The following is a 13,901-nucleotide window of genomic DNA, read 5'->3' as shown; positions in this document are numbered from 1 at the left end:
ATTCACTTATGGAAAAATCAGCTCTAATATTGATGATACAAATCTAAAGAAATACATATTCCACCATTTTCGATTTTTGTTATTATATTATTAACAATATTTTGTTTACCGATACTGAATCAAGACAGGTTCATGAAAGGATAAGAAAAAATACTGATGGACATAATGTAACTTTTAATTAAATCATATAAGAATGTTGTAGAACATTCTGCTATTGATTTTTTGGAGACATGAGTACTGAATGCTAAGTACCATTTCAATTAGTCAACATTACTTTTAGTGTAATTAAAATCTTAATGTGATCTCTTAAAAATAATCCTCACTCTCAAATTGCATACTAATGAATATCTTTATCTCCATAACTGGAATGATGTTGTTTGTATTATATTACCATGTACATTGCCACAGTGCTTAGTATATCCAAAGGGTATATGCATCCCATAATGCATATGAGGTCAGAAAAGAAGAAATGTGTATGTGTATGAAAAATATGTATAAATGCATATGAGAAATGTGGAGAGACAGAGACAGAGACAGAGAGACAGAGAGAAAGGAGAGGGAAAGTTTAGCCTTAGGTAAAAATGGTCAAATTTTCCCAGTACTCCCTTGCCCAGGGACCCAACAACCTCAGTGATGCTCCTCAGATGCCATAGGCTTGAATCTTCGACTTTTCATAAAGGTTTGTTCTACCATAGGAATTGCTGAGCATTTCAAAATGATTCTTTTCCTCCCTCTAAACTCCTCTTCCCCCATAAAGGTTCTTAGGTATATTGTACTTTAAGGCTTACAAAGATGTTTTCTATAATCATATCAAAAATTATAGTGCAATGCCCTCACGCTGTAGAAATCTAATAACTAATTCCTCCTAAGTTGTTATGAGATCAAAGGTATCTTGATACATTACCCTTTTGGGATATAGCTGTATTCTAGGAACAGATGCCTGGAAATAGCAACCTAAATAAGTATATCTCTGCTTCAACATTTTCAGGTTCTTGTGATAGATGAGTAAAATAAGTATTTTTAAATAGTAGCCTGCCCCTCCCTAAATTACAGTATGTAGATTATCATATATTCTGCCTATTCATGATACTATCCACAAATATGTATTTATATATTCATGCACATATATTTGAATAAATTGAATATGTATACCCTTAGAAGACACATGGTTTTGTTGTTCATGAACTAACTCCTTGGAGATATAGTTTATAAACAATTTAACATAAATATAGTGAGTTCCCTATAAGTGAACAGAGGATGTTTTAATTAGATGTTATCTTAGAGATCATTTCATCCAACCCTAGACTGGGACTAGAATTAGGTGATTACATCTAACATGGTTAGTTTATGAGAGAGATTCTAATTTTGTTCCAATGAATCAGCATAATGAAGGGACTCTGCTATATGTGAAATATTTATCATTCAGTAATGTAGATGTGCCATAATCATTTATCTCAAAATTTAGACCTCAAATCTCCTCATCAACCCAATCCTTTTCTGTCATCTTTGCAAGATCACCATTAATCTCCTTTCTACTCTGTATGGATATGCCCCACATGTCTCACTTGTGCCTTCTATTTTTATTAAAGTTCTCATACATTTCTTTGGGATCTACTGTCATGTCTTTGCTGATGATTCCCAGATCTACTATCTGACCTTCATTTCTTCCCTGAGGTGTAGTCCTACATCAACACATATTTGATGGATATCTCTGCCAGGAGCTTCCACAAGAATCTCAAACTCATCGTCTCTAAGACATACATTGTTATTTTTCCTGAAAATTCACTAGACTTTCTAACTTCCTTATTTATGTCACCTTGATTCTAACTCCAGAGTCATTACCAATAATTCTTTGTCACTTCATGACTGATCAGCTTCCAAGTCTTTTCAGCTGCAACTTTATACCATCTCTCAAACCCATCCCCTTCTTTCCACTCATAACTATCACCATATTTCAGGCCCTCATTACCTTTTAGTGGCACTACTATAATAACTTCCTAATTGAACTTCCCATCTCTGATAGCTATCCTCTTTAACCCATACTCTACAGAGCTGCCAAAATGATATTACTCCAGGATAGGTCTGATGACATCACCACCTTTTTCAAAAAGTTTTACTAGCTCTTCATCACATCCAGAAAAAAGACAACTCTTTTGCTGGGCCCTTACCACATGATTCCAACCTTATGGAGCTTGTCTCAATAGTCTTATTGCAGTTTTTGGCTTAAAAGTGTACTAAAGGGGGCAGCTAGGTAACTCAGTGGATAAAACACCGGCCTTGGATTCAGGAGTACCTGAGTTCAAATCTGGCCTCAGACACTTGACACTTACTAGTTGTGTGACTCTGGGCAAGTCACTTAACCCTCATTGCCCTGCCCCCCCCCAAAAAAAAGGGTACTAAAATTTTTGAGACATCTTGAATTTCAGTTATTATCCTTTTCCACTCCCCATGCACAATGCACTCCAGAGAAAACTAGCTTATTTTTGTTAGTTTTTCTGTTGAAGTTCACTTCTCTCCTTTCTGACTTTGTACAGACTAATCCCAATGTGAGGAATATTCTCCCTTTTCACTTCTCACTCTTGGAATCCCCAGTTCCCTTTCAGACTCAGCTCAAGTGCTACTTCTTACATTTCGACTTTCTTGAGCCACTCTCCCCCACCCCCAAGACTTCCCCTGAATGACTTAATAGTTACTTTATGAATATCTATAATTATATAGATAGACTCTGTGAATATGTAGATATGTAGAATAGGTAGATAGATAGACAGACAGACAGATAGACAATAGATATATAGAGAGGGAGAAAGATAATTTGTTTACATGTTGTTTCACTCAAAGGAAAGGAGGAAGGTAGAGCCCAGAGAAATGACTTGCCAAGCCCATATACTTGCTAAGAAGTTGAAAATTGACGTGAAACTTCAATCTTCTGACTTCAAGTATAGAGCTCTCCAGACTGAATAGCCTTATTCTATCTTTTCATTTAAGCAGTTTGAGGTACCATTTGAATTCTTAAAAATATATACGCCATGCTTTCCTTACACATTTCACCTCTTTCTTGCTGTTTGTATCTTTCAAATTTCCAGTGTAAGTCATTTTTCCTTCCCTATGTTTTGAGATGTCAAAAAGTTAGTTTGACATCCCTGATTCTAATATGCCTTTTATTTTCTATCTTGTCTTCTTTGTACTTCTCACTACCTACACACAATGATTCCTCACCTCTCTTGTGGTTTTAGATACTTCACAATTATTAAGGAGAAGAATGTTGTGGGTACAATAAATTATGCAAACTTTAAAACTGGTTTTATTTTTTTTTCTATTCTTTTCTGTTGAAATTCTATCTTTATATGCCACTACAATAGAAAAATATTTTCCATTTATTGTAGGTTTATTATATCATTAGTAGAGAATTAATTTTTTGCATCCTATTTGGATAATACAAACTAATGCTTCAAGATTGAAAATAATGGTTGCCTCTTTGAAGGTATATTTTCTTCAGTTTCAATTCACTGATTGAATATGTCGATGTAAATTAGAAAGAAAAATTCTAATGATTATGGAAACAACAGAGGAACTCACAGTAAAGGAAAAATACATCATGTAATATAGTACAGCATTTTAGACTCATAAATTATCTCTTAGGTTGCCAGATTGATCTCTGCTGTTTCTAATTCTTTTTTTTTTTTTGGTGGGGTAATGAGGGTTAAGTGACTTGCCCAAGGTCACACAGCTAGTAAGTGTCAAGTGTCTGAGCTCAGATGTGAACTAAGGTCCTCTTGAATCCAGGGCTGGTGCTCTATCCACTGTGCCACCTAGCTGCCCTGATCTTTCTAATTCTAATTTTGTCAATATAATATTAAAATAAAAGTGAATAATGCAACTTTAAATTAAAATATTTGAAAAATCAATAATATTAAATAAAAATGGTATATCTTTAAAATTAATTTTGTACATCTTTGAAGTAAACACAAATAGTACAGTAAATTCTTGGAGTGATTAGGACCAACCTTTGTATCTATGTGAGCCATCCATGTTGCTAAATTCAATGTGATTTTCATCAGCCCAATAGAGCCTACTGTTGACATAATCTATTGTGAGTGCCATAGGTCTAGAAATCTTTGTTTCTATGACAACACTCTGATTGGTTCCATCCATCCCAACTCGGCCAATATGAGGATATTCGCAGCAGTCAATCCAGTACAAATACCTAGGAAAGAAAATCAATGACGACTTTATTTGCAGAAGCTCAGGCATCAACACACAAGCAAATTTCACTTATTTATTTAGCAGTTTTCAACTTAATTTTTGGACATCTCAATCTGAAAGACAGCTCCTGAAAAACATTCTTTGATGGCACCTGGTACCTATGTCAAATGAGATAATATTTATAAAAAGTTCTTAGTGCGGTGTCTACTATGTAATAGGCGCTCTCCCTCTCCTCTGCTAAATCTTTGAATGTTTATTGTAATGCTGATGTGCCACGTTTATTCATTTCTTATTTTTCAACATTTAAAACTTGGATAAATATGTGAGTGACTGATATATATATGTGTGTGTATGTATGTATACACATGCATGCATATACGTATATACACACATATATATATTATATATACTACATGTCTATACATATATATTTATTTACATTTATTTCTCAGTATGCTGCCTTTTTAGAGATTACCAAATTACAGAAGGTAAAGTCTACAAAGACAGGAAATATAAAATTGGCACATACAAATTGCACTTTGGGTCAACTCAAACAACCAAAGTACTGGTTCCCTCTGCTTCTTCCACTCCCATGTAGCTTGTAACTCTTCCCATTTAATTACAAGGAAATGGATTTCACCTTACTTCATAGCTTTAGAGATAGAAGTAACTTAATGATCCAGTCTAAATATTTCACTTTGGAGATGACTTTCTTTTTTTTTTTTTTTTTTGCGGAGCAATGGGGGTTAAGTGACTTGCCCAGGGTCACACAGCTAGTAAGTGTCAAGTGTCTGAGGCCGGATTTGAACTCAGGTACTCCTGAATCCAGGGCCGGTGCTTTATCCACTGCGCCACCTAGCCGCCCCTGGAGATGACTTTCTAAAGAGAGTTTAACAAACTTGCTCAACATCACACAACTAGTAAAAATATTTGGAATTCATATCCAGGTCTTCTAAGTTCAAATGCAGTGTTTCTGCTACTTTTCTTAGAGAGTGACACTCCTCCCATTTGGATTAGCCTATTGAAATTCCAGCCATTCTATTCTGTAGAATGCTACTTCAGTATATGCAAGGAATGTTTTTCCCTTTTGGTTTCCCATTATTTAGATATTTACTAAATGTTCAAATTGAAATTCTTTAATCCATCTACAAAGTAAATAGCAAAATGAAGAAAAAAAAGAATGAAGGACAAATATTTTCTCATACTCCTACAGAATACAGAAGAAAAGACTGATGCTTTGGATTTTGCATAAGTCTTTATTTTTTTTTTTGTCACAAAACTAAACAATTTTTTTGTTTGTTTTTGTTGTTGTTTGTTTTTGTAGGGCAGTGAAGGTTAAGTGACTTGCCCAGGGTCACCTAGCTAGTACAGCTAGCAAGTGTCAAGTGTCTGAGGCTAGATTTGAACTCAGGTCCTCCTGAATCCAGGGCCAGTGCTTTATCCACTGTATCCACCTATCTTCCCCTAAAACTAAAAAATTACGAAAAATCTCTCACCCTAACTAACTTTACTATGCAACTAAAATTCAACACTTGCTCTTCCTTGAAAAAAAAGCACTTTAGTTTATGCCATTTGCAGTTCCATTTTCAGGAAACAAAAACAAAAACAAAAACCCCAAACAAAAAAACAAAAAACCTATTTGCTTCTAACTTAAATATGATTTTGGAAGAGTGAAGGGAAATATACTGAGGTCAAAAGCAAGAATTCCCTAATAAGGAAAGATTAAACATGGAATTGTCATGGGAGGATTATGGGCCCCGGTCACCCCAACAATTCTCTGGGGGGTTCAAGGAACCTTTTCCTTGAAACCTCAGGGGTTTTCCCTTGAAATCAAGTAGGCCTCTCCTTGAACACAATCAAGGACACACACACCCACCTAAGGGAGATAAGCGGCACAGATTGAACTGAGCATGCTCCAGGACCATCACCCCACATTCCAGTCCTCCTAAGCATCTGGATGAGGTAATCCAGGAGAAGACCACCTGGAACCGCCCATCAGCAGACTGCTTAGACCCATCAGGACAAAGTTGACACCCACCACCAGATCTCTCACGAGGGATTCTTCCTACCACAGCGCAACGCGGGAAGACCACCAGCCCCTCACCCAATAAGAGACTCTTACCCACCCCCCATCGAAACCCTATAAAATGGCACCCCACAAGTCAGTTGGGGGGAAGCGTTTTGTTCTGGCAAAACCTTCCTCCCGGCCGGTTTCTCTTGTACCCCAATAAACCTGTTCTCTTATTCCTGATTAGGTCTTGTGCGAGAGTGTAATTCTTTACAGAGGAATCCTAAGGACCCACGTGCTTTCTCATATTGCTCTTTCCCAATATCAGAATCAACTTATGCTGAACAGATAATTTTTTTTTTCCTTCCTAGGGAGTAGAGTGGGGCAAAGTAGAGAGGAGAAGAATTGAGTCAGTCCTCTTTCAGGTTGGCCCCCAAAAAAGCTAGAGCAGAGGTCAGCAGTGGGACTTAAAGTCATTTTGCCAGCACTACTATCTGAAATAACATTATTAAACAGAAGTATAATTCTGTGCATAAGGAGAGATAATAAATGATTAGAGATAGAATAGTCTGTGGTACTTATTTTCTAAAGAGGAAGAGAAAAAAAATGGTAGGTGCTTTGTTTTCACTGATGTAGACATGTCAGAATTCTAGCTATGTCAAGATCTCTAACACCAAAGTTATCAGAAACTAGTTGAGTAGAACTTCCCTTTCTGATCTTACCTATTCTTGAGTGCAGGAGGACTCTGCTTCCTATCTTTCAGATGGGAATCTTATATCCAAGCCAGTTCTACCACAGACATCCAGGGATGTCAATAATTTCCTTCAATTTCTTCACCAAAAGCCCGTGATTTCATTGTGGCTGGGATACAGATTATAATCACTTCATGACAATATTTACTAATGATGGTTTTGAGTTATCCTGTTGCCCATTTGGTGAAGCAATTCTCTAAATTTGACCTAAGTTAGTATGCAGACAACACATATAATTCTACCATTCTTTCTGAACTCAAAATACTGAGCCTCCATTACCTCAACTGCAAAAAAGAAATAAATAAGTAAGCAAACAAACAAATAAATACTTGGCCTTTCAGGCATTTTCCTAAAGATTTAAATCTACATTCCTACAATCCTTTTAAACTTAGCTGGACCTGACAGAGTGTATGTGCCGCAAGCATAGCATTAATGTAGCAAGTGTCAGTTCTGAGATTTGAATCAGGTCTTTGAATACAAATTAAGTACTCTTTCCACTATATAATACTGAATGTTCTAAACATATCACTTTCTTAGTAAAATATTCCTAAATGTTCCCCTTTGGTTCTAGGATAAAACAATATTTTAGGATGACATTTCTGGTTACCCATAATCTGATTCCACATTACTTTTCTAGCTTTAGGCCACCCTTCTCACCTTCAAGCACTGTACATTCTAATGAAATTGGACCTCACCAATCCAACAGTACAAGAAAGTTCCAAAGGACTCATGATGGAAAAGGCTTTCCAAATCTCCAGAAAAAAAAAGGAACTGTGGAATATGGACACTGATTGGACCATACTATTTCTTTTGTTTTGGGTGCTGCTGTTTTTCTTTTTTGAGGTTTTTCCTTTTTGCTCTGATTCTTCTTGTATAACATGACTAATGCAGAAATATGTTTAATGTTATTTTATATATATATATATATATATATATATATATATATATATATATATATATATATAAAAACCTATATCAGATTACCTGCTGTCTAGGGGAGGGGGGGAGGGAGGGAGAAAAATTTGAAATTGGAAATCTTATCTAAACAAATGTTGAAAACTAAAATTAATTAATTAATTAATTACATTTTTAAAAATTGGACCCTAATTATTCTCTACCCTAATCTTTCTCTCTTTTCCATTCATATATTTGAACAGGACATACTCCTATACCTAAAATAAAATGGATGATTTGCAATATATTTTCAAAAATTGGGGTAGACATTTAAATGAGTCTTGACAGACTCAAGGAGAACACAGAATAAATGTCAGAGATGAGACAAGAATTCAGGCTTTCTTGCTTCAAGGTCAGTCGTTCTTAGATGTTTGATAGAAACAACATTACTCTTTTTAGTTTATCACCAAAATAACTACCTAAAAGCAGAATTATTTGGTCAGTCAGCTATGATTATATAGTTTTTATTTTATTTTATTTTGGTGAGGCAATTGGGGTTGTGACTTGCCCAGGGTCACAAAGCTAGTAAGTGTCAAGTGTCTGAGGTTGGATTTGAACTCAGGTCCTCCTGAATCCAGGGCCACTGCTCTATCCTCTGTGCCACCTAGCTGCCCCCTGATTATATAGTTTTAACCACAATGGATATGCTTCTTTCCTTACCCATCCTGAAAAAAAGTATATGTGTATTTGTGTGTGTATTTGTATGACCTTCTATGTTACATTTAAAATAGCAAAATTTACTTCATCATTGTCAATTCAACAATAATAACAAACTTTAAAAAAAAAGTTTCTACCATTGAAAAGTGGTATGATTTCATTGTTGTGCTGGGATGCAGCATGGTACAGTGTTGGGTTCAGATTCAGTATTCTTGGGTTTAATCCCAACTCTGTCAGTTAATACTTGTATAACTTCAGGCAAGCTACTTGAATTCTCTGGGCCTCAGTTTTCTCATTTGTGAAATGAGCAGAAGTGGAGTCTACAAGATGGCCTTCAAGATTCCATACAGTTCTAAATCTATGATCCTATAACTCCATCAACACACATGGCAACTTGCATACAAAAATACATTTTAGAGCATTGTTTAGACTTAGAAAGATTAGGTGTTTTGCTTCTGGTCATACAGAAGGGGGTCTTTAACTTTGTAAATATTTCTGTGCGCGCGCGCGTGTGTGTGTGTGTGTGTGTGTGTGTGTGTGTGTGTGTGTGTGTGTGTAAAGACCCTTTCTCAGAATAATATTTCAAAATGCATAAAATAAAATACAAAGGGATTCTTAAAAGAATTAAAAATGAAACAAATTGTATTTAATACAGTTCTCAAAATATATGTGGATAGATAGGTAGATGATAGATATAGATGGTAGATATATAGCTATATATCTATGTAGATATATATCACAGATATAGATTAGATAGATAGATAGATAGATAGACAAAGTTAAAAGACTTTACGTTAAAATTCCCTATACAAAGTTTATGATTTATTATAGTACATTAAAGGGGTTACTTAAGGATAGAATGTGGCTCATTATGATTTGGTATTTGACAATGAATTATACTTCTAAAACTATAGCAAAGTATTTAGAATTAGCTAATGACTAAGATTAAATAAACATGGGAGATAGTTATGGAATCATGAACTCTAATAACTGCCATTGCCTTTTCAGGTTCCTTCTATTTGCTTCCTTGCATAGACTTCCCTTCTGTTTTTAAAGAAAAATCCCATAAACTTTTTACTATAAAAATGTGTATGTGTATATATATATAATAGAATGCCTTTTATTTTGTTTCTTTCCTTGTTTAGAGGTTAGATTGAAAAAGCATACCTTCTTTGTTGATGTTCAGTTGTGTCCAACTCTTTATGATCTCATTAAGGGTTTTCTTGACAATGATACTGGAGGGTTTCCCATTTCCTTCTCCAGCCCATTTGACAGATTAGGAAACTGGGCCAAACAGAAATAAGTGATTTTCCCAGGTTCACAGAGCTACTAAGTGTCTAAGGCCGGATTTGAACTCATGAAGAGGAGGAGTCTCCCCAAATCCAGGCCTGGTACTCCATCCACTGTGCCACTGTAGACTCCGGGCCTGGTACTCTATCCACTGTGGTTATCACTTTTCCTTAATCTCCTTTAATTCTCTCATTGGCCTCCTGAAATCACTCTTCTACCATTATCATTCTTAAAGATCACCTGTGACTTCTTTGCCATTTATAAGAAGTCTGCTTCTCACAAAACTCTTTCTTTTTCTGTGACATTCGACCCAGTTGACCATCTCCTCCTGCTTAAAACTCTTTCCACTATGACTTCAATGATGCTAGATTATCTTGATTCCTATTTTATTTCTTTAACCAATTTTAAAAAACTTCTTGGGCTCTTATTTTTCCTCCCACTGACCAAACTGGGTGTCAGCCAAGGCTCCATCCTTTTCTCTCTCTGGTGTTACATCCTTACAAAGCTCATCCATTCTACTGACAAACAATTTTCATCCTAATTTTTAATTACTAACCATGCTAAAAAGATTGCTACTTTCTTTAAATGCTCTTGCAGATCGACATCTCTGGGCTTCACTTCTCACTAGTAGTGTTTCCATTTTTTCTTCCTACAATATATTTAAAAGTCATATTCAAAACATAACTCATTTTAGCCCAATAAAACAATTTCCATTTGCAACATAATTTCTATAACTGGTATTTCTTTAGTAACTCAGGCTAGAAGTCTTGGGCTCATTTCTAATTCATCTCTCTCAGTGCCTAAATTATAATAGACCACATGAATATAGCGTTTACATTTAAAGGTTTACAAAGTACTTTCCTTATATTCTCTTTGTAAAAAAAGGCAGTACAAGTATTATTTTTTCCTTTTATACATATAAAAACTAAGGAAGCTAAGTGATTTAAAGACCCAGTGTCACATAGCTAAACTGTGGCCATGTCTTGTGACTCAAAGGTCACTGCTCTTTTTGCTATACTCTATTGTACATTATGTTATCAAGTCCCACCAATGTTTCCTTTGAAAACCCATACCTATTTATCTCCAACAACCTACAAATTGATCTCCCCTTCTCCCATCCCACTAAATGAATATTCTCCCAAAGCACCTTTCATCAAATTATTTTCTGGTTCAAGTATCTACAATATCTCCCAATTATCTATCACATGAATCAGCATGGTAGAAAGATATAAGAATTGCAGAGTTGGCCTGGGAGCCCGGGAGATTTTAGATTAAACCCCAATTGAATGTTTTTGTCAAATCTCCAAAACTATAAATTGCAGAGAAGTTTCCAATTTCATTGGCAGAGGAAATTTCCTGATTTGAGAGTATACTATAATAATGAAACTGTAGGTCCAATCCCTGACCTTATGAACCAATCAGCAAATATTTATTATTTTCTCTACATGCTTTCTTGGGCATTTTAGGATACATACATATACACATGCATATGCATATGTTATGTTTTACATATATGGATGTGTATAATTTATATATAAATTTATGTACATATTTTTAAAAATACATGAAAATGTAAGGCATGTAAATGCTAAGACAAGTGCTTTAAGAATTCAGATAAGGAAGATTTTATTTATTATGATTATTATGATTATTATTTTATTTCTTTTTTCAAATGTACTAATCAGGAAAGACTATATAAGACCTAGACCTTTTTGAAGAATGGGTAGGACTTGCATAGACAGAATGTAGAGGGAATATTATAACCTATGCAAGTGTTAGAACCCAACCTGGTTCAGCCTTTTTAAGGACCAGAAAGTATAAAAGTTCTCATTTTTCTTAGCAGGAACATGGCACAGATCTTATATCAAAGAATATTGGAACATGGCACAGATCTTATATCAAAGAATATTAAAGCTGGTCTAATCCCTCTTATAGATGAGGAAACTGAGATAGTTGCCTGAGATCATGAAGTTGTTGGCAAAGCTGGGGCTATAACATATCACAATTTATAGTCTAGTGCCATTCCTACCAAACCATAAGGATTCTTCTTATTTTTTTTAATGCAAAACCAATCCAGTAGTATTATTTAGGACAGCTCAGTTAGGTGACACAGTAAATAGAGCACTGGGTCTAGAGTCAGGAAGACCTCAGTTCAAATCTGGCTTCAGACACTTACTGGCTTTGTGACCCTGGACAAGTCACAACCCTATTTGCCTCGGTTTCCTCATCTAGAAAATGAGTTGGAGAAGGAAATGGCAAACCTCTCCAGTATCTTTGCCAAGAAAAACCCAAATAAGGTCATGAAGAGTTGGACACAACTGAAACAGCTGAACAATAACAAAATTATTTCAAACAGGCTGGAGAAGAGAAAGATTAGAATAGGAATTCTTAATCTGGGGTCTGTGAACTTAAAACAAAATTGATATACGGTTTGTTTTATTCATAATTCTATTTGTTTTCCTTTATCAATTAAAAAAAAACATTCTGAGAAGGAATTCATAGATTTTGACAGACTGGCAAAGAGGTCTTTAACACCGATACAAAAAGTTAAGCATCCCTGGACTAGAGGCAGGGAGACCAGTATTAAATTGAAATTTGTTTGATTAGCATTTTCAAATCTTTAAAATCTGGCCTGTTTTCATCTTTGACATATTTTCCACTGCTTACACAATCATCAAAATGGAAGTAACATCAGTAATCATCAGGTCATCTTTTAACTTTATGAATGAGAAAACTGAGTTGCAGAGAATTTTAGTCATGTGTATTATCATACATTATCATATAGAAAGCCCATTTCTCTACTTAAGTCTGCCCTTAAGTCAGGGCAGTCTACTAATGGGTCTGAAACATATGCTTATTACTCATTCCCACTTTTATAATCTTGCTTATACTGTTCAATCTGTCTGAAATGCTCTGTCATGGGCCCTCTTTTCTTCTCCATCTATACCAGTTCACTGGCTGATCTCATCAGCTCCCATAGTTTCAATGGGCATCTCTATGCAGATGACTCTGAGATCTGCTTGTCAAGCTCTAACCTCTCTACAAACCTCCAGTCTCAAATCACCAGCTGCCTAATAGGCATCATAGACTGGATGTCTTGTAAACATCTTAAACTCAACCTTTTCAAAACAGAACTCATCATATCCTCTCCCCCCACCCCCCCACCCCCCACCCCATCTTCCTAACCACCCTATTACTATGTGGAGTACGCCTACTCTTTCAGTCACCCAGGTTCAAAACCAAGCTGTCACTATTGCTTCCTCACTCTCTCATACTCTTCAAATACAATTAGTTGCCTAGTTTTATTACTTCTACTTTTATAACATCTCTCATTCACGTTCCCTCTAACACTGCTACTTCCCTGCTGCAGTACCTCATCAACTCACACCTAGACCATTTCAATACCCTTCTAACCTTGCCTTTTCCTATCCATTTCATCTTTCACTCTAATGTCAAATTGATGTTCCTAAAGTACAGGATTCACTGCTGCCTCATCCCCTATTCCATTAACTCCAGTGGCTCCCTATTATCTCTAAGTTCAAATCTGAAATCCTCTGCCTTCTAAAGCTCTTCCTATCTTTCTAGTCTCCTTACACCTTACTCCCTTCCATGTACACTGCAGTTCTTTGACACTGGCCTCCTTGTTGCTTCTTGCATGGTATATTCTATTTATTGCCTCTGAGCATTTTCACTAGTTGACCCCTATGCTTAGAATTCTTTCTCTTTCTCATCTATTAGCTTCCCTTGCTTTCTTCAAGACTCAGTGAAAGTCCCACCTTCTGGAAAAGTATTTCCTATTCCTCCCTAATCAGTGCATTGCTTCTGCCATTAGATCCTGAGCTCCTTGAGTGAAAAGGTTATTATTATATATATATTTGCATTTCTTTGTATTCCCAGTGCTTAGAATTATGACTGCCAAATAGTAGACACTTGATAAATTTTGGCTTATAGACAGGTAGGTGTCTCATTTACATGTTAAAATCTTTCTCTGCTATCAAGGGACAGTTCAAATCTAATCTCCCTGCTCCAAGAAACCT

At 35.7% G+C, this 13,901-nt stretch overlaps 1 protein-coding gene across 1 annotated transcript in view; it reads right to left on the bottom strand.

The window, feature by feature from the left end:
• Positions 1-13,901, bottom strand: part of LRP1B (LDL receptor related protein 1B) — a 2,279,180-nt gene that overhangs the window by 351,585 nt on the left and 1,913,694 nt on the right. Inside the window, 1 exon segment of the mRNA XM_043994810.1 lies at positions 4,005-4,204. Within this exon segment, the coding sequence (XP_043850745.1) occupies positions 4,005-4,204 (200 nt within the window).

The sequence above is a fragment of the Dromiciops gliroides genome, chromosome 3, assembly GCF_019393635.1.
Source record: "Dromiciops gliroides isolate mDroGli1 chromosome 3, mDroGli1.pri, whole genome shotgun sequence".
NCBI classification, from domain to species: Eukaryota; Metazoa; Chordata; class Mammalia; order Microbiotheria; family Microbiotheriidae; genus Dromiciops; species Dromiciops gliroides.
Note: the sequence above shows the minus strand (reverse complement) of the source record. Positions and strands in the feature narration are given on the sequence as shown.